Source organism: Thalassophryne amazonica, chromosome 23 (assembly GCF_902500255.1).
Source record: "Thalassophryne amazonica chromosome 23, fThaAma1.1, whole genome shotgun sequence".
Classification (NCBI taxonomy): domain Eukaryota; kingdom Metazoa; phylum Chordata; class Actinopteri; order Batrachoidiformes; family Batrachoididae; genus Thalassophryne; species Thalassophryne amazonica.
The window spans coordinates 7,054,753-7,081,707 of NC_047125.1; the positions used below are offsets into that span (position 1 = coordinate 7,054,753).

The 26,955-nt window shown below is 41.5% G+C and overlaps 1 protein-coding gene across 2 annotated transcripts in view; it reads right to left on the reverse strand.

Moving 5' to 3' along the window:
- Nucleotides 1-11,462: 11,462 nt before the first annotated feature.
- Nucleotides 11,463-26,955, reverse strand: part of acox3 (acyl-CoA oxidase 3, pristanoyl) — a 40,625-nt gene continuing 25,132 nt past the window's right edge. The window contains exons 9-19 of one of the 2 annotated variants that reach the window (XM_034164608.1): nucleotides 26,297-26,393; nucleotides 24,695-24,877; nucleotides 24,356-24,478; nucleotides 24,168-24,288; nucleotides 23,937-24,074; nucleotides 21,248-21,361; nucleotides 20,569-20,684; nucleotides 18,482-18,656; nucleotides 18,338-18,405; nucleotides 16,517-16,603; nucleotides 11,463-11,857 (exon numbers count right to left, since the gene is read on the reverse strand). In XM_034164608.1, the coding sequence (XP_034020499.1) occupies nucleotides 11,738-11,857; nucleotides 16,517-16,603; nucleotides 18,338-18,405; nucleotides 18,482-18,656; nucleotides 20,569-20,684; nucleotides 21,248-21,361; nucleotides 23,937-24,074; nucleotides 24,168-24,288; nucleotides 24,356-24,478; nucleotides 24,695-24,877; nucleotides 26,297-26,393 (1,342 nt within the window). In that variant the 3' untranslated portion in view covers nucleotides 11,463-11,737. The remainder of the gene's footprint in view (nucleotides 11,858-16,516; nucleotides 16,604-18,337; nucleotides 18,406-18,481; nucleotides 18,657-20,568; nucleotides 20,685-21,247; nucleotides 21,362-23,936; nucleotides 24,075-24,167; nucleotides 24,289-24,355; nucleotides 24,479-24,694; nucleotides 24,878-26,296; nucleotides 26,394-26,955) is intronic. The other variant, XM_034164609.1, reaches the window with a different exon arrangement.

Here is a 26,955-nt window from a genome sequence, read left to right on the forward strand (position 1 = left end):
TTAATTGATAAAACCAAACCTTTTGGAAAAAGAATCATCATGATGGAAGACTTGTGTGACACTACATACATAAACACACAGTATAAGATTTTTACATAACAACCATGAACGCACCGCGAACAGACAGCACCTATTTTCAGTAAAGTTTGCAGCAACCTCACATAGACACTGATTCAAGCCAGGTTAAAAACTGCCCATATGGAGGTGGCTTAGGCTGAAGTAATAAAAGTAAGGGAACAAAGGAAGGTGTTTCCTGGTGTTTGCATGCGACTGGTTCAAGATCCCAGCGCTGAAATAACTATCAGTGTAACAACTCTTTCCTGTCCAATTATTTTTGGAGGTTTCACTGTGATAAAAGAACAGAAATGATGTTTCCTCCCGGTTTGCAGTAAGACTTGGTGAATGTGAGGCCTTTTTACTGATTCTTCAATATTGAACATCGTGGCCACATTTGAAAGTAAGCAGAAGCCTTTTTCTGAAGTTCTGCCGAGCTCAGGCTTGTACATTGTTCATTGTTGAACGGATCTGCGGCCATGATTCTGGTATGATAAATTGATGGACGGATGTTGAATTAATATTAACTGGAGTTTTTGCACTGAGACGGAGTTACCGAAAACCAGCAGGCGCGCTGCGGGTTTTTAGTCCTTGGATGGTGTTGGCGTACACACTCCAGAAATTAAGATTAAAGGCCTGGCGAAAGCTGGATTTCCTCTTCACAAAAGGGGAATTCACGTTTTCACTAAAGAAGATGAATTAAAGTCCTTGTGTACAGCTGGCGTGCTGTGCGCTAAACATGGAGCCAAGTGTCTCAGTCGAACGGTGATTCATAAAAACGCTCCCCTGTGTGCTGATTTTTGTTGTAAATTTGGTTAAAATTCCTGGGCACTTACCAGCGCGTATGCCCAAAAACGTGAGGATGATTGGCTTCCTTGGAGACAGCAGTTCTCACATTTAGCCTTGTTTGATGGCTAGCTTGTCTTGGTCATGGTGCACCTCCTGAATGAGGGGGCTCAGTGTAACATTACACAAGTCAGCAAAAGGTGGGTAAATTTGTACAGGTTTTGAACATGTTTCAGGAGCTCGAATGGATCTCTGGCAGCCTCAGCTTGACTCACACCCAGTCCAGTGTAGCTCTGCCTTAGGGTTGCCAACTCTCTGAAAAATAAATAAGGGACACCTCACCGCCAGGGCCGACCAGCCGACTGACCATGGCCTTCACCCTTCCCAGCGTCTGTGTGAAATGATTTTTAACCATTTGACTGTTGACTTGACCCTGAATTGAGGTAGATGCATACATGCATTTGTTCTGATATGAACATGTGGAAAACAAATTATTATTTAGCAATTTATTTTTAATCAATCAATCAATTTTATTTATATAGCGCCAAATCACAAACAGTTGCCCCAAGGCGCGTTATATTGTACGGCAAAATTCATACAATAATTACAGAAAAACCCCAACGGTCAAAACGACCCCCTGTGAGCAAGCACTTGGCGACAGTGGGAAGGAAAAACTCCCTTTTAACAGGAAGAAACCTCCAGCAGAACCAGGCTCAGGGAGGGGCAGTCTTCTGCTGGGACTGGTTGGGGCTGAGGGAGAGAACCAGGAAAAAGACATGCTGTGGAGGGGAGCAGAGATCAATCACTAATGATTAAATGCACAGTGGTGCATACAGATCAAAAAGAGAAAGAAACACTCAGTGCATCATGGGAACCCCCCAGCAGTCTACGTCTATAGCAGCATAACTAAGGGATGGTTCAGGGTCACCTGATCCAGCCCTAACTATAAGCTTTAGCAAAAAGGAAAGTTTTAAGCCTAATCTTAAAAGTAGAGAGGGTGTTTGTCTCCCTGATCTGAATTGGGAGCTGGTTCCACAGGAGAGGAGCCTGAAAGCTGAAGGCTCTGCCTCCCATTCTACTCTTACAAACTCTAGGAACTACAAGTAAGCCTGCAGTCTGAGAGCGAAGCGCTCTATTGGGGTGATATGGTACTATGAGGGCCCTAAGATAAGATGGGACCTGATTATTCAAAACCTTATAAGTACGAAGAAGAATTTTAAATTCTATTCTAGAATTAACAGGAAGCCAATGAAGAGAGGCCAATATGGGTGAGATATGCTCTCTCCTTCTAGTCCCCGTTAGTACTCTAGCTGCAGCATTTTGAATTAACTGAAGGCTTTTCAGGGAACTTTTAGGACAACCTGATAATTATGAATTACAATAGTCCAGCCTAGAGGAAATAAATGCATGAATTAGTTTTTCAGCATCACTCTGAGACAATACCTTTCTAATTTTAGAGATATCGCGTAAATGCAAAAAAGCAGTCCTACATATTTGTTTAATATGCGCTTTGAATGACATATCCTGATCAAAAATGACTCCAACATTTCTCACAGTATTACTAGAGGTCAGGGTAATGCCATCCAGAGTAAGGATCTGGTTAGACACCATGTTTCTAAGATTTGTGGGGCCAAGTACAATAACTTCAGTTTTATCTGAGTTTAAAAGCAGGAAATTAGAGGTCATCCATGTCTTTATGTCTGTAAGACAATCCTGCAGTTTAGCTAATTGGTGTGTATCCTCTGGCTTCATGGATAGATAAAGCTGGGTATCATCTGCGTAACAATGAAAATTTAAGCAATGCCGTCTAATAATACTGCCTAAGGGAAGCATGTATAAAGTGAATAAAATTGGTCCTAGCACAGAACCTTGTGGAACTCCATAATTAACCTTAATCTGTGAAGAAGATTCCCCATTTACATGAACAAATTGTAATCTATTAGATAAATATGATTCAAACCACCGCAGCGCAGTGCCTTTAATACCTATGGCATGCTCTAATCTCTGTAATAAAATTTTATGGTCAACAGTTTCAAAAGCAGCACTGAGGTCTAACAGAACAAGCACAGAGATGAGTCCACTGTCTGAGGCCATAAGAAGATCATTTGTAACCTTCACTAAATGCTGTTTCTGTACTATGATGAATTCTAAAACCTGACTGAAACTCTTCAAATAGACCATTCCTCTGCAGATGATCAGTTAGCTGTTTTACAACTACCCTTTCAAGAATTTTTGAGAGAAAAGGAAGGTTGGAGATTGGCCTATAATTAGCTAAGATAGCTGGGTCAAGTGATGGCTTTTTAAGTAATGGTTTAATTACTGCCACCTTAAAAGCCTGTGGTACATAGCCAACTAATAAAGATAGATTGATCATATTTAAGATCGAAGCATTAAATAATGGTAGGGCTTCCTTGAGCAGACTGCTGGAATGGGGTCTAATAGACATGTTGATGGTTTGGATGAAGTAACTAATGAAAATAACTCAGACAGAACAATCTGAGAGAAAGAGTCTAACCAAATCACTGAAAGCAGCCAAAGATAACGATACGTCTTTGGGATGGTTATGAGTAATTTTGTCTCTAATAGTTAAAATTTTATTAGCAAAAAAAGTCATGAAGTCATTACTAGTTAAAGTTAAAGGAATACTCGGCTCAATAGAGCTCTGACTCTTTGTCAGCCTGGCTACAGTGCTGAAAAGAAACCTGGGGTTGTTCTTATTTTCTTCAATTAGTGATGAGTAGTAAGATGTCCTAGCTTTATGGAGGGCTTTTTTATAGAGCAACAGACTCTTTTTCCAGGCTAAGTGAAGATCTAAATTAGTGAGACGCCATTTCCTCTCCAACGTACGGGTTATCTGCTTTAAGCTGCGAGTTTGTGAGTTATACCACGGAGTCAGGCACTTCTGATTTAAAGCTCTCTTTTTCAGAGGAGCTACAGCATCCAAAGTTGTCTTCAATGAGGATGTAAAACTATTGACGAGATACTCTATCTCTTACAGAGTTTAGGTAGCTACTCTGCACTGCACAGAAGGGAGTTTTCAGGGAATACTGTTAAGTCTTCAATTTCCATACCATAAGTCAGAACAAGATCTAAGATATGATTAAAGTGGTGGGTGGACTCGTTTACATTTTGAGCAAAGCCAATTGAGTCTAATAATAGATTAAATGCAGTGTTGAGGCTGTCATTCTCAGCATCTGTGTGGATGTTGAAATCGCCCACTATAATTATCTTATCTGAGCTAAGCACTAAGTCAGACAAAAGGTCCGAAAATTCACAGAGAAACTCACAGTAACGACCAGGAGGACGATAGATAACAGCAAATAAAACTGTTTTTTGGGACTTCCAATTTGGATGGACAAGACTAAGAGTCAAGCTTTCAAATGAATTAAAGCTCTGTCTGGGTTTTTGATTAATTAATAAGCTGGAATGGAAGATTGCTGCTAATCCTCCGCCTCAGCCCGACTCGGGGGTGTTGACTCATTTAAACTAACATATTCATCCTGCTGTAACCAGGTTTCTGTAAGGCAGAATAAATCAATATGTTGATCAATTATTATATCATTTACTAACAGGGACTTAGAAGAGAGAGACCTAATGTTTAATCCAAAGTGGGAAGGATGCCGTCTCTCCTAACAAGACCAGGTTTCCCCCAGAAGCTTTGCCAATTATCTATGAAGCCCACCTCATTTTTTGGACACCACTCAGACAGCCAGCAATTCAAGGAGAACATGCGGCTAAACATGTCACTCCCGGTCCGATTGGGGAGGGGCCCAGAGAAAACTACAGAGTCCGACATTGTTTTTGCAAAGTTACACACCGATTCAATGTTAATTTTGGTGACCTCCGATTGGCGTAACCGGGTGTCATTACTGCCGACGTGAATTACAATCTTACCAAATTTACGCTTAGCCTTAGCCAGCAGTTTCAAATTTCCTTCAGTGTCGCCTGCTCTGGCCCCCGGAAGACAATTGACAATGGTTGCTGGTGTCGCTAACTTCACATTTCTCAAAACAGAGTCGCCAATAATCTGAGTTTGATCCTCGGCGGGTGTGTCGTCGAGTGGGGAAAAACGGTTAGAGATGTGAACGGGTTGGCGGTGTACACGGGGCTTCTGTTTAGGGTTACGCTTCCTCCTCACAGTCACCCAGTTGGCCTGCTTTCCCGGCTGCTCGGGATCTGCCAGAGGGAAACTAACGGCGGCTAAGCTACCTTGGTCCGCACCGACTACAGGGGCCTGGCTAGCTGTAGAATTTTCCACGGTGCGGAGTCGAGTCTCCAATTCGCCCAGCCTGGCCTCCAAAGCTACGAATAAGCTACACTTATTACAAGTACCATTACTGCTAAAGGAGGCCGAGGAATAACTAAACATTTCACACCCAGAGCAGAAAAGTGCAGGAGAGACAGGAGAAGCCGCCATGCTAAACCGGCTAAGAGCTAGTAGCTGCGCTAAGCTAGCGGATTCGTAAAAACACACAAAGTGAATAATGTGTAAATAATTTAGAGGTGATTCAGCAGAGGGAGTGCTTTAGTTAAGGCACGTAAAGATTACACTGTGAAACAAATCGTAATCTTGTTAACTAGATCAATCTAACTGCGCAGATTAAACAGCTAACAGATACAGAAAAACACAGCTGTGCTCCGGAACAGGAAGTGATACAATACCGCAGTGAGAGCAACCACCAGTAGAGGCCCACTTATTTAGTGCAAAATAAATTTTCACTCACAATTTCAATATGAGCATTCTGTCTTCTTTAAAAACAAATCTCAAATCACAAAAAAAAAAGAAGAAAATTTGCATCATCCAAAACAATGTAACAGTGCAAAACAATGTAACAGTGCACATTTACACATTTAGTGTAATAAAAAGTGCAAAAAATAAAGTCTGAAAAGTAAACAATACTGTTGTCACGCACCTTTTCCACCCAGCCATTTTCCTTTTCTCATTCTCCCCTGTATTTTTGCATTTTTTTTTTTTTTTTTTATGAGGAGGACTAACGACGTTACAGACATTGCTGTCCGTAGGCATATCTGCAGTGCCAGTGTCGGTGTCGGTGTCGATATCAGCCATGCTGATTTGTTATTGTCGTGCAGCGACCGTCATCGGCTCATGACGTCAGTATCTTCTTGCGAGCAGATGTCCCTCGACCAATGAGATAAGAGTGATTCTGTATTGTCAACTCGTGTCTGTCAGCTCACTGGTGAAAAGCAGGAGAGAGGCTGGGATCAAATTTACCGTAAGTTTCCATATAAAGCGCCAGTCAATTCCATTGACATTTTACAGACTTTTTGATTCTCACAGAAATACGGGACAAACTGCATCCCGTTTCAGGTCAATATGGAACGCACACTTTTATTTCCAAATAAGGGACGATTCCGTTTTTCAAGGGACAGTTGGCAACCCTACTCTGCCTGCAATTTTCACACCCAGGTTGGAGTTACCCTTAGCTAATGCGCAGTGCATACAAATTCACCCAGAGTGTATAGCTTGTTGCGTCCGCAGTTGAATGTGAGGACCAACCACTTCAGGTTGGTAGTCTGATCAACTTGGTGAGGGAGGAACATCTGTTCCCAAGTAATGCAGAGGTGTGTCGAGTGGTGTGCCTGCTCCAGAGATGATTCTCCAGAGATTCCCTTGGAGAAATCAGCCAAGGTATTCCGACCTGTAACTGTCCATTACAGTGCCAAATTTTCCCAGCAGTTTGTGGTGCATTGTAAGGAAGTATCTGACTATGAAGGACTAGTCTGCCATGGCTCAGGTGGCACTGTCCCCGACTCCTCTTGGTCTGAGAATTGGTGCTCTTGTGCAAAACTCAGAACCTGAAATAGGTGCTGGGCCCAGAGAGTCAAGAGTACAGAGGGTTTGTGTCAGGAAGAACATCCAGCTGTAAAACCCTAAGCACGTCGACCCCACACAGAAGTGGGAACAGATGAAGATAGTTTGTTTTCACAAATACGCCTTTTCCCCCTGAAACATATGGCAGGGATCTCCACAGCTGGAAGGAATTCAGAACATTTTTTATTGTAGCGTATTGCTGACTTACACGGCAGAAACATTTATCTGTTAGACAGTCAGCATGACGCACGAAGACACTCAGTAGACTGGATGTCAAACAGAGCATGTTGACGAAATGCAGGCAGACAGATTTGATCACATTTACAATAAACAGCATTTTTTTCTTCCAACGAAACTCTTAATGTTTGTTGGATTTTCCCCATCTGCTGAATATTTCCAAATCAAGCCGACACTGGAGCTAATTGTCAATTTCAGCGTTACTGTAGCATTTAAACACCCGAGGCCTCATGTACAAAGCGTGTGTACACACCAAAACATGGCATACATACGTCTCTGCGCTAACGTTCAGATGTATCAAACGTGAAATGACCGTGGAAATGTGCAGTGCTCCATGCAAAAATCCTGGCTGGCGTACGCACATTTCTAAAACTGTTGTTCCACTGCTGACACGTAGAGGTGACAGGTCACCATTAATAGTGTGAAAACATGAAGACATCAGAGTGATGTACACATCAGAGACACACTTGCGAACAATTAACACATCCACGTGTTTGCAATTATATGGATGGACATTAAGCACGCAGAAAATGGTGTTAACAATGGCTGCATTTGCGTTGTTAGAGGACCTTGCAAATGGTGCAATCCGACGTGAGTGTGTACTCAGGGAACATAAGGATTTACTTGCAGACAACGATAATTGGCTCATAAGCCGTTTTCAATTACCAAGGCCACTGTCACTGGAGTTGCGCGCAGAACTGAAACTGGCCCAGTGCGCAATACAGCGAGGAGCCAGGCAGGTGTTTGTGTGCCTACACAGGTGCTGACCAGGCTGGGGTTCCTGGCAACAGGGGCATTCCAGTGGGAGCTGGCCGATTGGTCAAGAGTGTGCCAGCCAACCTTGCACCGAACCATGCGAGTTGTGCGGAAAACAATCATCCGAATGTCATCCAGGTACATCACATTGGCATCGACAGCCAGTTTCCCTAATGTAATCGGAGCTATTGGCTGCACACAGATTTCTGTAAAGGCGCCATCACATGATGAATTTGTTTTTATTTATAAGTAACTATTTTATTCCATCAATGTTCAAATCATATGCAATGCACAAATGCATTGGGTTGGGAACAGGCAGGCTGGCAGAGTGTGTGATGGGTGCCTGCTTTGGTAAAACGTTTGTGTAATTGTTCCGAACGGAAACCAGCACAGGCACATTTGGGCATGTGTGCATTCAAATATGTTTTCTTATCCTTGATGGTGCAACTAGAGCTGCAGATTCTTAACAGGCCCAGATTGTCTCCCTGTGTTCAGTATTTTTCAATTAACGCAAGTGTAAAGTTGTAAATGTCACACACTGTCACACTGGAGACTTCCGAAAACAAAGTACTACTGAGTACTCAGGGGGGAACGAGCATCTCGTCAGCTGCAGAGCGAGCGCGCACACACGCGCGCGCACACACACACAAACATGCTATATAAATGGAATGCATTCATATAGCGCTTTTCCATCTGCATCAGACACTTTACAATAATGCCTCACATTCACCCCAATGTGAGGGTGCTGCCACACAAGGCGCTCACTACACACCGGGAGCAATAGGGGATTAAAGACCTTGCCCAAGGGCCCTTAGTGATTTTCCAGTCAGGTTGGGATTTGAACCGATGATCTTCTGGTCTCAAGCCCAACACCTTAACCACTAGACCATCACCTCCCCTATTTCATCATAAAAGGTGGCGGAAGCGATCAGAGCGTCACGGCTAAACAAGCTGCTAGCTGATGCATTCACTGCGCGTCGGCCATTTCAAAGCGTCACGGAATTTCACAGAGTTTCTGCTTAAAACTGACTTTACAATGATTTAAGGCCTAGTTCAAAAATAATGAAGCCAAAGTGTGACATAACCATCAAAATTTAAAAGTGGTCTTTATTGTGAAATGTTATCATTTTAGGTATGGTTATATAGTTTATAGTTATAGAATTTCAATATTTCTATTGCTCTCGGTTCAGTCATTGCTAGAAATGATCAGTGCATATATACTATAATATCTTCTTTAGTCTGCAGATGCCTGAAACAAAGAAATTCTGTCCATTAGTTCCTGGTATTACTGAACAAATAATATAATTATTCTATTGAAGCAGAGTAGGAGATATAGCTAAGGATTTGACATAAATAAATAAATCAAGGACTTCTCAGTGTTATGCTTGCGACAGTTTTGCCTACTCCGCAGTATCAATCACAACATGATAAAACTCAAAGTCATACTTGTTTCTCAACCGTGTGTTATTATGAAGCCCAAACAAACAAACTGACAAAATACAAGGTTATTTCTTTAACATCCAACTTTAAATGATAATGCTAAATATCAATGTTACACAAAATTGATGAAAAAAAGTGCTATTTTTGGGGTACATTTTGTGCATATCTCTGGAACCGTGTGGAATTTTTCCATGAAATTTTCAGTACCTGTCAAAGAGACTATAGGCAACTCACAGATAAATCTGGATGGTGTTAAATAAAATAATGGCTTGTTCATGACAAATGCAATGCAAATCAGCAGTTAGGCTTCATTATTTTTGAACTAGGTTTTACCTTTATCATCTGATGGTTAATAACATTAATCCATTTGATTGCTTTGGGTGAAGAGATTCTGCGACATGCTGCTGTGCTCCGAAATGACGCATGTGTAGATGCAAAAGGTGGACTGATTTTCAGGGGCGGACCGTTCGGTCTGCAACACCAGCACCAAAGGGCCTTGGAGCCAATATAGGACCTCTCTGAAAACCATGTAAATAATCAATGAACTCTGGAAATTAGGTTTGTGCCATTCATGTATTTTGCAAGTAAAATGTGACAAAATAATTCATTGTTAAATCATAGAAAATCAAGATACTCCCTGTTTAGTTTGCATGTTTGTATTACACTATTTCCACTAACGTTGATAAACACATGGACGGACAAACACCACAGGGGTGGAAAAAATAAACGTGACCTCAATGCAAAGAAAAACCAACTGTGGTTACTGGAGCAAATTTCCTTTAATTAGAGACTCTTATTTTTGGGTCTCAAACTGGACTTTGTAACGCTGATGTGGAAAAAGCAGACGTGGTTGCGTGGAGTTGTTCTGCGGTGGGTTATTACTGTGATTTGATAACAGGCTTCACATTCAGTGCCAGCTGCACGACTTAGTCCAGATTCAGACCTCCTGAAACCCCTCAAACGGCTGGATTTGCTTTGTGGAAAGTCTCACATGTGGCCTCCTCCGTGAGAAGAAGGTCCTATGAGGCTCACTAAATTTATATTTTTGCACTATCAACGTCTTGATCTGGACGGGCCCAACACGTTTCAAAGCTGCGTCTCATGAACCAGATCGGACTGTTCCAGCACCACAAATAAACATTTATTGGAATTCAAAATGTTTTAATTATTTTTTGTTGAGAGTTACAAACACGTCACGTTCAGCCAGTTATTAAATACAATAAATCCAAAAACTTAATTAGGCACTATTATAAGTCATAATTCTTTTAAATTATTTCTAAAATCATCATGTACAATCGTGTTCAGCATTATTGGCAGTTCTATTTTTATGGTGAAACTTTAAAATACATTAAAGAAATGACAACAAAAACCTTTTACAAGGTTTTACAATTAAAAATAATCTGTTTGGAGTAGGTTGATCTTTTCTATCACCGATCTGATTAAAAGTCACCTGGTACGGAAACATAAGCGGTACTTTATATTACAGTAAATTACTGCAAAAAATCAAAAGGGACGATACTTTTAATAATCAGACTGCTGACACTGTACAGGAGTTTAAACATTTAAGGAACCCTTTTGGACGGCACTTTAAAGATGTAGTCCTTTAAGTCCTGAAAGTCAGTGAAAGCCTGGATCTCAGTCTTAATCTTGGACAACTGCAAGCCCAAACACACTGAATCCTTGCTCGGCTTCTTGAACGCTGTACTCAGGGCATCAGTGATCCTGCAAAGATCACAGCATCATCTGCAACCTAAAGGTTAGCAAACCTTTCCTCTACTACAAAGGCACTGAAGCTGCTGGTTTCCACAACCCAAACCAATGCTCAGTCCCCTAAAGAATGAAGGACCAATAACACATCCCTGATGACCCCCGTCTCCCAGACTGAAACAAAACTGTTTACAATACCAAGCTCCAACAGCTCCAATGCTGCAGATCCATGGAGTGTTCCCCACCCTCAGATCTTCCACAGCTTCGAAGATCTCACCAACATTTGGAGGATCAGTCATAAGAGCTCTGGCACTGGAGATATCAAACATCCCACCCATCAGCCTGATATACTCACTCAAGGTATGTGGCAGTATAACAGCATCCACCACGTAGCAGCACTGCTATGTTCTGGTTCAGATATCACGATGAACCTTCTATGGCAACACCGGAGTTCCTCCAACCATTTTGCTGTTTGGTCGATTCTGTCACTAAGTAATAAGTGAAAGTCAGTGTGATGCACCATTAGCAAACAACTTAAAACTTAGCCCACAACAAAGTTCTCCCTAAAAAATAAAGATCTTGTAATCAAAAGATTAAAGTAAATAAAGGAAGGTTAAAGTAAGTCTTGTGGATTTACTTAATAATTTGGCATAAAATTCCAGGAGAATCCCGGAGTGAAAATAGAATTTACAGCAATTTTTTTTTAAAATTTGTGATTAAATCAAACACAAAGGAGAAAAGCCAGCAAGACAGTCTATAACTGCTCCATGTTTCAGCAAACAGATTACTTCCCTATGAAAAAAAATTGTGTCAATCATGAATTTTCCCCAGTTGTGAAGCATGCACAGGATTCTGGGAAACGTTCTTCATCCAGAATTCAGCCGCTCATCCAGCTGATCTGCTGCACAACGCGTAGAAAGAAGTCTAGAGCTTTGGGCGCAGGGAACCAACCACAGGTTTGTTGTAGCAGAACTCCTTCCACCAGGACGGGCGTTCCAGCACCTGGTTGCCCTGCATCACCGTGGACCACAAGTTCTTATAAAGCTGGAGACACACAGATGGATAATGAGAAGAAATACAAGAATCAACATATTATTGGTTGTTGCCATTGCTCAACAAAAGCGCAAACAAACAGGACCACTGATTCGTCAAACAAATCTGCTGGTCTGTAATTGAATCAGAGTGAAGGACTTTAACATTTAATGTGCTACCACCAGGGCTTTGAACCAGGATTTTTTTTTCCCCCAACTGGTTCAAAGCCATGGCTACCACAAGTGATGCTACATGTTAGCCCAAAGTCTGTCTCACCTTTTGTTGAATTATTCTCGAGATCACGTTGTCATAAAATGTCAGGTTTGGTCTCATTTAGCAAGGCCTTGAACTGGTATTTGGAACAAAAACAAAAATCAGAAACCTTTGGTATTTTGCTAGGAATTAAAACGAAACCAGGAACTATATATTTGTTTCATGTTCTGGAATAGAATTGTTATTTTAAAATAATGGTAAGCGATTAATACAGTCTTTTTGTTGTTGTTGTTGTTCTTGAAAAGGTTTCCAGTTACAATGACCCAGTGACCTGGTTCACTTCCTTGTTGGTCACTTAAGTGATTTTTGTTGGTGGGACAAAGTGCTGTACCCTATGTTTCACACTGAGAAACACACCTGAAGCAGACAAACATCGAGGGACTTTTTAAGGAACGCACCCAAAGCAGACAAACACTGAGGGACTTTTTAAAAAATGCACCCGGAGCAGACAAACATTGAGGAACTTTTTTTTTTTAGAAATGCACCCAGATCATACAAACATCGAGGGACTTTTTTTAAAATTTAGTCTTTATTTAAACAGGTTAGTCCCACTGAGATAGAGACCTCTTTTGCAAGGGAGACCTGGGGCAATTATAAAGTTTCCAATTCACCTAACCTGCATGTTTTTAAATGTGACAGGAAACCAAAGCACCCAGAGGAAACCTACATAAATATGGGGAGAACATGCAAACTCAGCAGGTGGTAATCGAACCTACGACCTTCTTGCTGTGAGGCAACAGTGCTAACCACTAAGCCGCCGTGCTGCCCATGGTGACTTCTTGAATGCCGGAATAGAGCGTTGTGATGAGGGACTTCTTTAAAAACGCTGTTTCTTCAGTAATTTCCACAATAAGGAATTAAAGTCCAGATGTCCTCTTTCAAAACAAGAACTTCTCGCCAGGCTGTGATGATGAATCTGACTGAAACAACATAACAGGTCAGATTATATTGATGATATATTTACTCAGTGTGTGAATGGTTTTAATATTTTAAACAGTCAAACTGTATGAATGATCATGTGAGGACTGGAGCTTCAGCTTTAGCTGCTGGTTAGCGCTCGTCCATTATTTTGGTCTGTCAGGCTGAGCGCAACACAGCACTGTGTCTTTTCAGGGTTGCCAACTCTTACGCATGTGGCGTGACACTCTTGCTTTCATCGTTTCAATCTCACGTTCTCAAACGCAAGCAAGAAATGTGACGCCAAAATAAAAAATTTCTCCCATTAATTTTCTGTTGATGACTAGATTAGACCAGACCACGGCGCACTGCTTGTTAATGAAAGGAGAGGAGTTTAAGGTCCACACCCAAAACAGCTGTTAACATCTGCTTACAATGTTCTCACTGCAGTATTCTCCGATCGTTGATTCACTGAAAACCTGTCACCTGATAAGTGAACTGCACATGAAGAGGTCAGAGAGAGTTCGAGCAAAGCTTCGGAGCTTGGTTCTGAGTCAGCCAGTGTGTTGAGACAGTAGGCTAAAGGTAATTTAATGGGCATATCACACATTATTTAATGTCCTGGTTAGCAGGTATTCATGATTGTAAGTCTGTCTGTGCACAAGTGCTAAAAATTACTGGTTGCTGATGCATTTTATTGCTAATTCGCGACAGAGAAACTGAAGCATTTTGAACCACTGAATCAATATGGAGCAATTGTGTTGAAATGGTTCAGTGTTTCGAAGCATTTGATACAATGAAATATGGTGACATCTGCTGGTCAATCTTTAAAGTAGCACTTGCATGGAACAATAAAACAGTCGGGTTGTATGTGCGTCCTGAAATGTTTGACTATGTTTTTGTTTAAAGACATTAATAATATACTTCTTATAATTTGATTGTGCCATCATAAAATACTGTATGTAATAGAGATATAAATTGTGAAATGTTTGCGCAACTAGGAACTGTTATGACCATAGTTGTATGAAATGAAGGGGATTTGGGGGCTTAAAAAGATTTAATTTAAAAGCAAAGCTCATTTCAGCAGTGTTAGGCTTGAGTCTGTTCCTATTCTCTTCAATTTTGGAGAAAACCTTCTCACATTCCAGCTTGTAAAGAGTTGAATAAACAGCTGCCTCAATCCTCTCTATTTCTCCTTGCAAATTCACTGCAGAAAATGGTTCTGGGGAGCATTAGCATGACTAAAACCCTTCAGCTCCACAGACCTCATAACCAGGGCACTCTTGACCTCCAGCCAATTTAACCATTTTTCTTTATTCGCCTCTCACATGCCAGTGGATGAGCTTGCTGAAATATTTTGGAAAAAGTTAGGAGGATGGACGTGGAGAGAACAATCAAGTAGAGTTTCCTTTCTATTGTTATTTTTTATTCGTAAACAAGGAATTTTTTTTAATTAGGGTTAGAGTTACCAAAAATTTTCAGTACACTGCGCACGCGCAGAGTCTTATCCCCCCCAAAATTGGCAACTCTGTCTTTTAAAAATACACAAACACACTGATTTACTTTAAATACACATTCTAATCCAATTACATTTTTTTTCCGCAAATCTGATTTGTTAATCGTGTGAGAGTCAGACCATAAAATATCGTGTGGACGGTGGCAAAATATTTGACAGTTTCACATTTGATGCATTTACTCCGTGCCCTGACCGCGCGCAATGCTACACAGATGTCAATAATGGCGCCATCAGCTGAGAGCGAGACAAAGTGGCGTAGCGACGAAAATGTCGCAATGGATTAATTTAAGCTACCACATGAAAGTATGGATGTGGATTCTGCTCACAGAATTTCCAGTTTGGCATGAAGACGCCGTTGCTACGGGAAGCTTTGACGAGCCGACCACACCCTTTGTCTGCGTAACAGTTTTATTGAACTATATTATTATGCGGATTAAGGTATAGTCTTGAGTGGTGAACATGGATCCGTGCAAACGTTGGAGTTGGATGAGAATGGGCATAACCCTGTTGTGTCTGATTTGCGGACATTAATGTTGGATTACGGTCGGAAATAGCCGTTTTGCCGGTGACGCGTTAACGGAGCCGGTAAAACGGCTAAATAAGTCTATTTCAGATGATCAGCGTTCTCTTAAAAGACTTTATTTTACTCAGAGTCCTGGTTCTGCTGCCTGCTACAGAACCTGGTATTGTCTTCTCCGTTTTTCATAGACGTGTTGCAGCGCCACATACAGGTCTGGCATATACAGTGTTTTCAGTGTCCCACAGCTGACATGCAACTTTATTAACTGGTTCGGGAACAATATTTTTTTGTTCTAAGTGATTCAGGAATGTTAATTTTGGGGTGGAACCCAAAATCGGAAGCATTAAAATACTGTTTCTGTTCGGGACGAACCAGCTGAGAAAAAAAACTTCAGGTTCACAGCCCTGTCATTTATTTCCAGAGAAGAGAAACCTCCTGTAGATGTACAACATTTTGGGCCGAGATACTCCCAAATATTCACATATAAACATAGATTTTTCTCTGTCATGTCACTCCCACATGCAGTGAACATTGTTGTGATGCACAGTGTGTGTTTGGTTCTCTGTCAGTCTGCTGTCGGCTCGGTCACGTGCAGCGTCTTTACTGGAAGAAGACTTTCTCTGTTCCAAGAAAACTCAGAGTGTCGTCTGGTGCTTAAAAAGACAACAAAAGCGGTAAATTGTGTTTGACAGCTGGAGATGATGAACTTCTGCTCACCGTCTGAGAACGTTTCATAAGCTGGAGGCTGAAGAAGCATCTGTTTATTAAGTGACAAATGAGACCGTCACTCCACATTTTTGTGTTACTGTTCTGGCTCTGAGGAATTTTAACCCAAGTGCACTCTGCTGGTTTCTTTTTAATAAACATTTCCTGGCAGGGGCGGATTATCAGATGATCTCACATGACTTGGCATGTGATCCATTTTCAGAAGAAGCCCACAGATCACATTATTAAAGCTACAGTGAGGTGGATTTAGGAACACAGCATTTAAACCATCTGTTCATTAAGCTTCAGAAGGAGCGCGTCACGTCCATGCGGGAGGGGGCTCCTCAGGGAGACCATCACGTTGTACCACCACGAAGACACAGTCACACAAAAGGGACAGTAATGGTCCGTCCGTAAACTGTACGCAAAACAATATCCCGGCATCACATGAGTAACAACTAGATCCCGAACGATACAGGATTTTTATGAGCGATACCGGTTTTGATATTTGAAGATTCTAAAATCCGCTATCTCTATATCGACTGACGTTCATTTTTCACCAAAACACAGAACATCAACAAAAACATTTGTTTTGTGTCATTTTCCAGCGAGTCCTCACCAAAATAACACGACACATTAAACTTGTTTTAGTAACACGAACAGAATTCAAACAATCGATATATGTAGACTAATAGACGCCAAAACTTGGTTGTTGTGTTCCGGAAATATTTTATTTATTTATTTTTTTTTAAGTACGTACCTGTCCATCCGCTTTGCCAAGAGGAGAGTTGAGGATGAAATCGGGTGGCGCAAAAACATCCACCAGTGCGACGGCGTCTCCTTTAAGCTGCAGGAAGAGATCAGGAGTCGCTTTAAGGCAAACAGCAGCAATGACATCATCACTGTGGCGTCTTATGTGTGGCCATAGGCCTGCTGCAGAACTCCAACGGCTTCCTTAGTTATAAAATAAGATGAGGCGGTTGTTGCACGGGGGCCACGTTTTCAAATATATCCGTGGCTTTTTACACTCGAGGGTTAAATTTAGCTTGCTGTTAAAGTGGAGGCTGTGAGAACGCAACTGTTTTAGCTAGTTAATTAAAAACTGCCGTATCTTGAATTTTAAGCGGAAACTTAACCTGGAAACTAAGCAGTGGATCAAAGGTCATGACCAGGGCTCGGTTTCATAAAGCAGTCTAATCTTTTACTAGAATAAACTCACTTAGTTGACTTTTTGACGTTGGTCGTTGCACAAAGCACGGAGTCGGCTAAAGTTTCGCGTTACCTCACTAAAGTTTTTGCCTTGTACAGAAAAGGCTAATCTATTTTTAGTCGACAAAACTTAGTGTCTTACCTCAAAAAATGGCAGCTATCATGTACCAACACTTGATGGAACACTCAAGTGCCTACGTCCTACCCTACGTTGCTCGTATTCCTGCAAAAGGAAAATTTCCTCTGTTTTTAGCTGTGGTTGTAGCAAACGACAACTGTCATGATGTGTTTGTGACAATTCTCACATTAGCCACCAGGCGTTGCTGTCACACTGGGCAGCGTTGTGTGCACAAGAAGCTTGACAGAAGTGTAGAAGAAGAAACTGAAGAGTCAAACTGCTAGGCTAAGTGCTAAGTACGCCATTCTGCAGTTCGTATGTCTCAATAAATGTTAAATAAAGCCAGTTAACAAAACAAATGCTGGACAGTTCATGACAACGAACAACCTGGAAGTAAACAAAACTGTCGCGCATTGGCGCTGTCTCTTGGCAATGACGCGTGAGGCTGTTATGCCTGTGAAAACCGTTGACTAACATAAGACAGCTAATCTACACATTGAATCATTGATGTGAAATGGTGATTAGACAGATAATGTTGGACAACTAACTGTAGTCGACTCAAAGATTAGACTGTTTTATGAAGCCGGGTGCAGATGTCTGGTCTCTTCAGAGGACCCTTGGGTACCGTGGGAGTGACCTTGTGTCTAATGAGCGATTACTTCTAGAGAACCAGATGGGGATTTTCACTGGTACTTTAATGTGGTAGATGTGGTGACGCGGTGACATTTGTAAAAGTCCAGATTCACACGCGACAACGTAATGTCCCACATACCACGTACTAAAAAACAAACAAAAAAATACTACACTCAGCAACTTAATCTGGAATCAAAGTTAATAGTTTCCACTCAAAGCCAAGTCCAAATTTTATTAACATGAAATCATTAGTCAAACACCCCCCTCTCACAATGTCCGCCTTTCGTCACAAATTTTATGTTGCCAGTTCCACATCAGTGTCAAGAAAAATGTCTTCACAAGCTTTTGAGTCATTGTGACAAAACCCACCGAACAGTGGAAAACAAGAAGCTGTTTTCAATCCTGTAGCAATCAAACTCGTGACTCAGCTTCGACTTGGCCCCAGATAACGTGACTCAAACCCACACCTCAATTTAAAGAGCTCCCTGGAGGATCTGGCTCCTCAGCGCACGCCAACAAGGAAGAATTAGCAACAAATGTGTTAATAAGCGAGTGTAAATTTGTGTAACAGTCATCTGGAATAAATCAGGCAGGTTAAAAGTTCACCCAGAGACCCTGTACCTGCGAGCAAAGGGTGAGAATGGCTTCCTGGACCAACTCTGCTGGCCTCCCTCCACTCACATAATTACCTGAACAAAGAACAAGAATGTGTCACGTACGTCACCGGGACCAGAACGTTGGATGGACTCCGCGCGGAGTACATACCCTGATAGAGCGTGGTCATGTGACTACTGAGGATCCACAGTCCGTAGAGGGCACACAGCTTCCTGAGGACTGGTCTGAGAGCAGCTGGCGTGTTGGGGTCAGCGGTCTGCTGGTGAAATCTCTGAAGTACCACATGCTCGATGTAGGCCAACGCGAGCGAACGACAGTAATAAACCTACAAACACACAAGGAGGACTTTAAGGGCGTTGGTACTTTTTTAGTGACTTATGGTTCTGTGACAAATTACATGTTATCCCGGAATGTGTGGTTTCTATTAAACAGGAAGTTGCTGGACCCCAAATCGAGCCCCATCAATGACAATCGATATCCCTACAGCCCAACGTAAAAACATTCAACATTTGACTACAGTGGGGTAAAAAAGTATTTAGTCAGTCCCTGATTGTGCAAGTTCTCCTACTTAGAAAGATGAGAGAGGTCTGTAATTTTCATCATAGGTACACTTCAACTATGAGAGACAAATTGAGAAAAAATATCCAGAAAATCACATTGTAGGATTTTTAAAGAATTTATTTGTAAATTATGGTGGAAAATAGGTATTTTGTCAATAACAAAAGTTCAACTCAATACTTTGTAACATAATCTTTGTTGCAATGACAGAAGTCAAACATTTCCTGTAAGTCTTCACCAGGTTTGCACACACTGTAGCTGGTATTTTGGCCCATTCCTCCATGCAGATCTCCTTGGAGAGCAGTGATTTTTGGGGCTGTCGCTGGGCAACACAGACTTTCAACCTCCTCAACAAATTTTCTATGGGGTTGAGGTCTGGAGACTGTCTTGGCCACTCCAGGACCTTGAAATGTTTTTTACGGAGCCACTCCTTCGTTGCCCGAGCGGTGTGGTTGGGATCACTGTCCATGCTGAAGACCCAGCCACGTTGCATCTTCAATGCTCTCACTGATGGAAGGAGGTTTTGGCTTAAAATGTCATGATACATGGCCACGTTCATTCTTCCCTTAGCACGGATCAGTCGTCCTGTCCCCTTTGCAGAAAAACAGCCCCAAAGCATGATCTTTGCACCCCCGTGCTTCACAGTAGATATGGTGTTCTTGGGATGCAACTCAGCACTCTTCTTCCTCCAAACACGACTAGTTGAGTTTTTACTAAAATGTTCTATTTTGGTTTCATCTGACCACATGATATTCTCCCAATCCTCTTCTGGATCATCCATATGCTCTCTGGCAAACTTCAGACGGGCCTGGACATGCACTGTCTTAAGCAGGGGGACACGCCTGGCACTGCAGGATTTGAGTCCCTCTCTGCGTAGTGTGTAGCCTTTGGCACTTTGGTCCCAGCTCTCTGCAGGTCTTTCATCAGGTCCCTCCGTGTAGTTCTTGGATTTTTGTTCACCGTTCTCATGATCATTTTGACCCCACGGGATGAGATCTTGTGTGGAGCCCCAGATAGAGGGAGATTATCAGTGGTCTTGTATGTCTTCCATTTTCTTACAATTGCTCCCACAGTTGATTTATTCACACCAACCTGCTTGACTACTGTAGATTCACTCTTCCCAGCCTGGTGCACGTCTACAATTTTCTTCCTGGTGTCCTTTGACAGCTCTTTGGTCTTGGCCATGGTTGAGCTTGGAGTCTGACTGTTTGAGGCTGTGGACAGGTGTCTTTTATACAGATAACAAGTTCCAACAGGTAATACAGATAACAGGTGGAGGACAGAAGAGCTTCTTAAAGAAGAAGTTACAGGTCTGTGAGAGCCAGAAATCTTGCTTGTTTGTGGGTGACCACCATAATTTGCAAATAAATTCTTTAAAAATCCTACAATGTGATTTCCTGGATTTTTTTTTACTCATTTTGTCTCTCATAGTTGAAGTGTACCTATGATGAAAATTACAGACCTCTCTCATCTTTCTAAGTAGGAGAACTTGCACAATCAGGGACTGATTAAATACTTTTTGGCCCCACTGTATGTTGTACAGTATCAACCTGAGCTGATATGTTACTGCTGACCAAAAGAACAACCAGATCTATGATGGCTCCAGTGCCTCCGTCGCTAATTTATGATGAGAGAAATGTAAATTTCTAAACTGCCCCATGCATGCGTGTCAGTCTCACCTGACAGTTGTTACGAGCCTCAAACTCATCCTTGCTAGACGCCCTTTGCTCTTCCAGCCTCCTGTGACTCTCCTTGAGAAGGAAACAGACCAGCCACTTGTACGCTGCCAGCGGTACTGATGATTTCACAGTACACAGAGGAAGTTACACTAATAACCACACTTCACAGAGGGTCAATTACATTCATTCATAAACAGAGGTTAGTCTGATTTTCCTACACATTTGGCTACTTAAAGAACAGTAACATTTTTATATCAGCAGCAAAATAGATTATAATTAACAATGCCTGAGATCAAGTCCTGGTTATACTGGATCTGGGTATTGCATGTGACACCACTGGCCATAATATTCTCATAGAATACCTTAAAAATTGTATTGGCCGATCTAAGCAGGTCTTACATTAGTCCTGGTCACACATTATAGAGAGGAAGTTCCATATTCGTAACATTTAATATGGTGTGCCTCAAGGAAGGTGCCTTGTTCCTTTGCTTTTCTCACTCTCCATGTGTTCCATGTGTGAGATGATCAGAAACTTCAACAATAATAAGTATTTACAGGACAGAACTGACTTACGCATATAACTGGATATGCATATCCAAATGTGCTGTGCATATCCATCAAAGGGAGAACAGGGCTACATTCACAAAATGGACACATTGCTACAACGTTGGTCTCCCACCTGCAGGGTCCAAACACTCTTTCATCGTCGTTGCTGTAAATTGGCTTTTCAGGATGTCATGGAAATCTTCTAGGAAATCCACAGTGTGAAGAGGAGACTCAATTCGCACACCATCTAAAAACCAGAAGACACAGCAGCTAAAACCTTAAAGTCCACTCAACATGTATTACATTGAAAACGGTGCAGTTCCTCAACAGGACAAGTGACCAAACTCAACTTCAATGTAAGATTTGTTTGTTTGTTGTATTTCAGGCAACTGTAAGGAGGTCAAATCTCAGCCAAAACCAAACCATCCCTCACAAAGTGGGTTTGACATCACCCAGACAAGATGCATTCTATAATCAAAATCACGATTTTAGAGAGCACAATTTTCAAATAACAAGAACTATAATTTTTTTTTTTTTTTTTTGGGGGGGGGGGGGGGGGTCTTTAGAGGCAAAGTAAAAAAAAAAAAAAAAAAAAAAAATTCCCCACACACACCTTTGTTGATTTTTGATGATTTTGATGCTTTGATCCTCGATTGAAATCACTGTTGGTGGATTTTAGGTGTCATCTTGATCCTAGCAATCCTGATTACAGGATCTAAGAAATCAAGAAAAAAACATCAAAAGCAGGCTCATGATCAAAGGAGCCGAGGTAAGGACATACTGTTCTCAGTGCCTTTTGTCTTGCTTTGATCCTATCATCAAGATCATATAATATGACCTGATCCTGAATCCCATATGAACGCTCAAAAGGCAGGATAAGGATCAAGGAATTAAGGAACCACAATTAAAGCACAAGATCCACAGCTTGATCTGGATCAGCATCACAATTTAATCAGCTGTTTGTCCAAGGCTGAAAGCTCCACCAAATATATCTGGAATCTGTTTATATCCTTTTGAGACATCCTGCTAACAAACAAACAGAAAAGCAGCAAAGAAAGTTTAACCCTTTATTGGCAATAACAAACACTGTTGAAACCATGATCTCCTCAGCAATGTTAGAATAAAATATCACACAATGCCAAAATACCCTCGGCCTAATCAGCATTGTGTTCTTTATAATTTGCAGTTGTTTAATTATTAAGATCCTATTGTCTTATGTACAATTTGTACACGTTCAATAAAACCCCTCTATCAATCAGTCAACCAATAACAATATTTATGTTTTAACAGTGTCTGCAGTAGGCCTTGGGTGTGCATTTACATGAGCTTTTGACAAGACTGGAAGTTGTGCAAATCAAGGAATATTTGTAGATCACACTCTGTACTTTTGCAGGTATTAATGAAACAAATTTAACTCCATAGGAAGTTAGCTTTGAGTTAGCGTGCATGCAGAATAGTGTTTTCAGTTTTAGAAGTGCTAATTTCTCACTAGCTTTTTTATAATATATGAGAAAGGTGTTATTTCTAGCCAAAAATGAAGTGAAGTTAGCAGGTAGTGACACCAGGAAGTGATGTCACTACGCTAATGTTTTGTAAATCCTAACAGAGGTGTTATCAGGTTATATAAACAGTGTTTCAGTTTAGAAGTGCTAATTTCTCACTAGCTTTTTTATAATATATGAGAAAGGTGTTATTTCTAGCCAAAAATGAAGTGAAGTTAGCAGGTAGTGACACCAGGAAGTGATGTCACTACGCTAATGTTTTGTAAATCCTAACAGAGGTGTTATCAGGTTATATAAACAGTGTTTTCAGTTTTAGAAGTGCTAATTTCTCACTAGCTTTTTTATAATATATGAGACAGGTGTTATTTCTAGCCAAAAATGAAGTGGTTAGCAGGTAGTGACACCAGGAAGTGACGTCACTACGCTAATGTTTTGTAAATCCTAACAGAGGTGTTATCAGGTTATATAAACAGTGTTTTCAGTTTTAGAAGTGCTAATTTCTCACTAGGTTTTTTATAATATATGAGAAAGGTGTTATTTCTAGCCAAAAATGAAGTGAAGTTAGCAGGTAGTGACACCAGGAAGTGATGTCACTACGCTAATGTTTTGTAAATCCTAACAGAGGTGTTATCAGGTTATATAAACAGTGTTTTCAGTTTTAGAAGTGCTAATTTCTCACTAGCTTTTTTATAATATATGAGAAAGGTGTTATTTCTAGCCAAAAATGAAGTGGTTAGCAGGTAGTGACACCAGGAAGTGACATCACTACGCTAATGTTTTGTAAATCCTTCCAGAGGTGTTATCAGGTTATATAAACAGTGTTTTCAGTTTTAGAAGTGCTAATTTCTCACTAGCTTTTTTATAATATATGAGACAGGTGTTATTTCTAGCCAAAAATGAAGTGGTTAGCAGGTAGTGACACCAGGAAGTGACGTCACTACGCTAATGTTTTGTAAATCCTTCCAGAAGTGTTATCAGGTTATAAAAATAGTGTTTTCAGTTTTAGAATGCTTATTTCTCACTGGCTTTTATATAATATATGAGAAAGGTGTTATTTCTAGCCAAAAATGAAGTGAAGTTAGCAGGTAGTGACACCAGGAAGTGACATCATCAGGTTAACATCCGCGACATCATACCATAAAAATAGGTTAGACATCTTTGAACTTGTCCAAGGTCTGTGACCCAAGAATGTTCCCTGTGAATTTGAAAACTCTAGCGGTAACAGGACTGGAGCAGGGACAGACGAACAGACAAAAGCCTTCACAATACCCGATGGCCATATTTGATGGCCTTGGGTGAAAAGTGAAGAAGAGGACTGACCACAGCGCTCCACGTGGAGCCAGCTGAGCAGGTAGTTGCTGGTTTGTTGCAACAGCACATTGTTATCTCCTTCGTAGGTGCAGTTTGGGTCGTTGTCATCCCGGATGCTACCCAGACGGCTCACTGGAACAGACAAAACTAAAGCCGTTTGCGTTTGGCTTCGTGTGTGTGTGTGTGTGTGTGTGTGTGTGTGTGTGTGTGTGTGTGTGTGTGTGTGAGAGAGAGACTGACTAGCCAGGTATCCATGACCACCGCAGGCTTCTCTGCACTCCTGAATTGCCCTCTGAGCGGTCCACGAGCTCACTGGCTTACTGGAACAGCCGATAGCGTGGATCTCCCTTCCCAACTCTGCCTGCAAAACACACGAGCCTCCAATTAAACAAAACACACGCACACACACACACACACTGTTCACTCACTTGTCTCTCACTCTTGTCCCTCATCATTTGTCCCATCTGAAACTCAATGAAGTCCATGTAGGTAGATTTGGTGAAATGCTCGAACGCATACGCTGCTGCCAGGAACGGAATCAGGCGCCATTGCTACACAACACAAAACCAACACACAACAGAGGACGTGTGACTAACTGAAGTATTGTGTTCCATTTAAATGTATAAACCCCTCAAACCCTTTAGGGTTGAACACCTGCTCACTCCTTGAGTGGACTTGGTACTGGATTTGGAGCAGGAACTAACAGGGGACAGTGGAGCTAAGTGGTTTACAATGTACCTTCCTGTTTGTGTCAATCCCATTCTGACCTGTAACTGGTACTCTAAAACAGGAATCTCCTCCGAGTCTTTGGGCCCAAACTGCTGCCTTGTGGCTGAGAAGCGAATGGCCACGGTCAGGGCCATCTTCAGGCTGGTCAATGCCATCCTGGCAATGGACACCCTGCCACCTGATAGGGAACCCAAAGAAGCTCCAAGACGCTTGCCAGGGTCCTGCAGGAGGGGTGCCAAGAAGTATTAACAGACTGGAACTATAACATGCAAGAAACAGATTGGCAATTTTTGATTCACTGTCATTATCTGTTGTCTTCTCTAAGACCTCAATCAAGAATTTCCGAAACTCCAACAAATGTTTGTCACACTTTGCTATCTCAAATTCTTTCTTCCAAATCCACAACTGTCCTCGTTAGTTTCCCTTTCTTCAAGAAGAACCACAGAATTTTCCAGGCCTGGCAGTAATTACTAGCCACCCTCTCAACATGTCTGTGTGGATTTGGCCCCTGGGAGTCCATTAAAATATAAAGGAACAGCGAAAAACAGCCAAAACCTGACGACAACACAGAACTCTTGGACTCCTGAAGAAAGCCGACTGAGAGACGCCTGTGTCGACTCAGGCAGTTACATAACAACTGAGCGTTAACACACAACAAAAAAATAGAAGGTAGTCCAGATCCGGTGTCGCAGACCGAACGATCCGCCATTAAAAAAATAAAAATAAAAAAATAAAAACAATCGGCCCGCCTTTTGCATCTGTGCATGGGTCATTTCGGACCACAGCAGCATGTCGGAGACGGAGTTTCTTCATCCAAAGCGATCAAATAGATTAATGGATTTATCAAGCATCAGATGATAAAGGTAAAATCTCTTAAATCATTCTAAAGTCAGTTTTAAGCAGAAACGAGACGAAATTCTGTGACGCTTTGAAATGTCTGACGCGCAGTGAACACATCAGCGAGCAGCTCGTTTAGCCGCGGCACTCTGATCGCTTCTGCCGCCTTTTATGATGAAATATCTGTCGTTGAGATAGATGATGACTGGAGTGGAGTTTGAATCAGAAATGAGGTGATAATCCGTGAACCGCGTCATCACCACGTCATCAGGGGGGACTGATTTTTAGGGGGACCGTTCGGTCTGCGACACTGGATCAGATGGATCTTGAAGGACCACCGAGCCACGGTGACAATCTTATACAAGCTTTTCCAGATTGGACAGTGTCATTAAGTTGTCTCACCTGTATGTATTTGGACCAACAACCTTAATGGCATCGGGAAGAAATATTCCTGCTTGGATGGTCCATTTTGATCTTTTTTTCTGGAGTCTTTCATCATCCCACCGCATGTCAAAGTACAGATTACACTATATGTTGTGCCGGCTGCAAAAACCTACTAGGACAAACTTATGATTTTGAGATTTATAAATAAACTTGACTAACCACGGAACCACCGTGCTCCTTACAGCTACCAGTTAGAACATACGTAAATGCACCGATACGAGTTTGAGCTGGAAATCCTGTGTTTAGAGCCAGTCGCTGCTTAGAACTAAAATCGACCATAATACCCGAAACACATTATATTTAAAGTACACAAACTAGTTTGGAAGATGTTTTGGTTTGCAGTGGTGCTGTGGTCGAACCTTGAATGGTGTAACGTAGCGGCCATCAGGAGTAACATCTCCTGTTTTATTTAACAGATTCTCCCGTGGGATCCTCACATTGTGGAAAACTGCAAACCTGTGGGGGGGGGGGACATTGTTCATCAATAGTCTCAGAACCTGACAACTGACAGGATGTGACCTTTTAAGAGAAGAGTAAAACGGGCATCTAGATTGAACCCAACAGAAATTAAAAATTATACCTCGTATGAAGAACATGAAAGATCACAGAGATGAAAGAAGAGCAGAAACATTTCCGATTCTAATGACTATTTCATTCTCTGTAAAACACCAGGAAGAAGTTCATTATTAAGATGTTAATTCAAATTAAGAGAATGTGGCTAATGTAGGATTTTTAAATAATAAGAGTAAAAAAGAAAACTAAAACATTAAAAGCAGTTTATTTATTTATTTATTTTTTGTTTTGTTTTTTTGCCCAAGGCCATCAAATATGACCATCGGGTATTGAATGCAAAGACTTTGCCTCCGTCCGTCCCTCCATCCATCCATTCTAATTCACAGGGAACATTCTTGGGACACAGACCTTGGACAAGTTCAAAGATGGCTTAGCTTGACATATTTTAAGAGGTTAAAAAGTTGTTCCTGATCCTATTTTCATGGTATGATCTTGCAGATGTTAG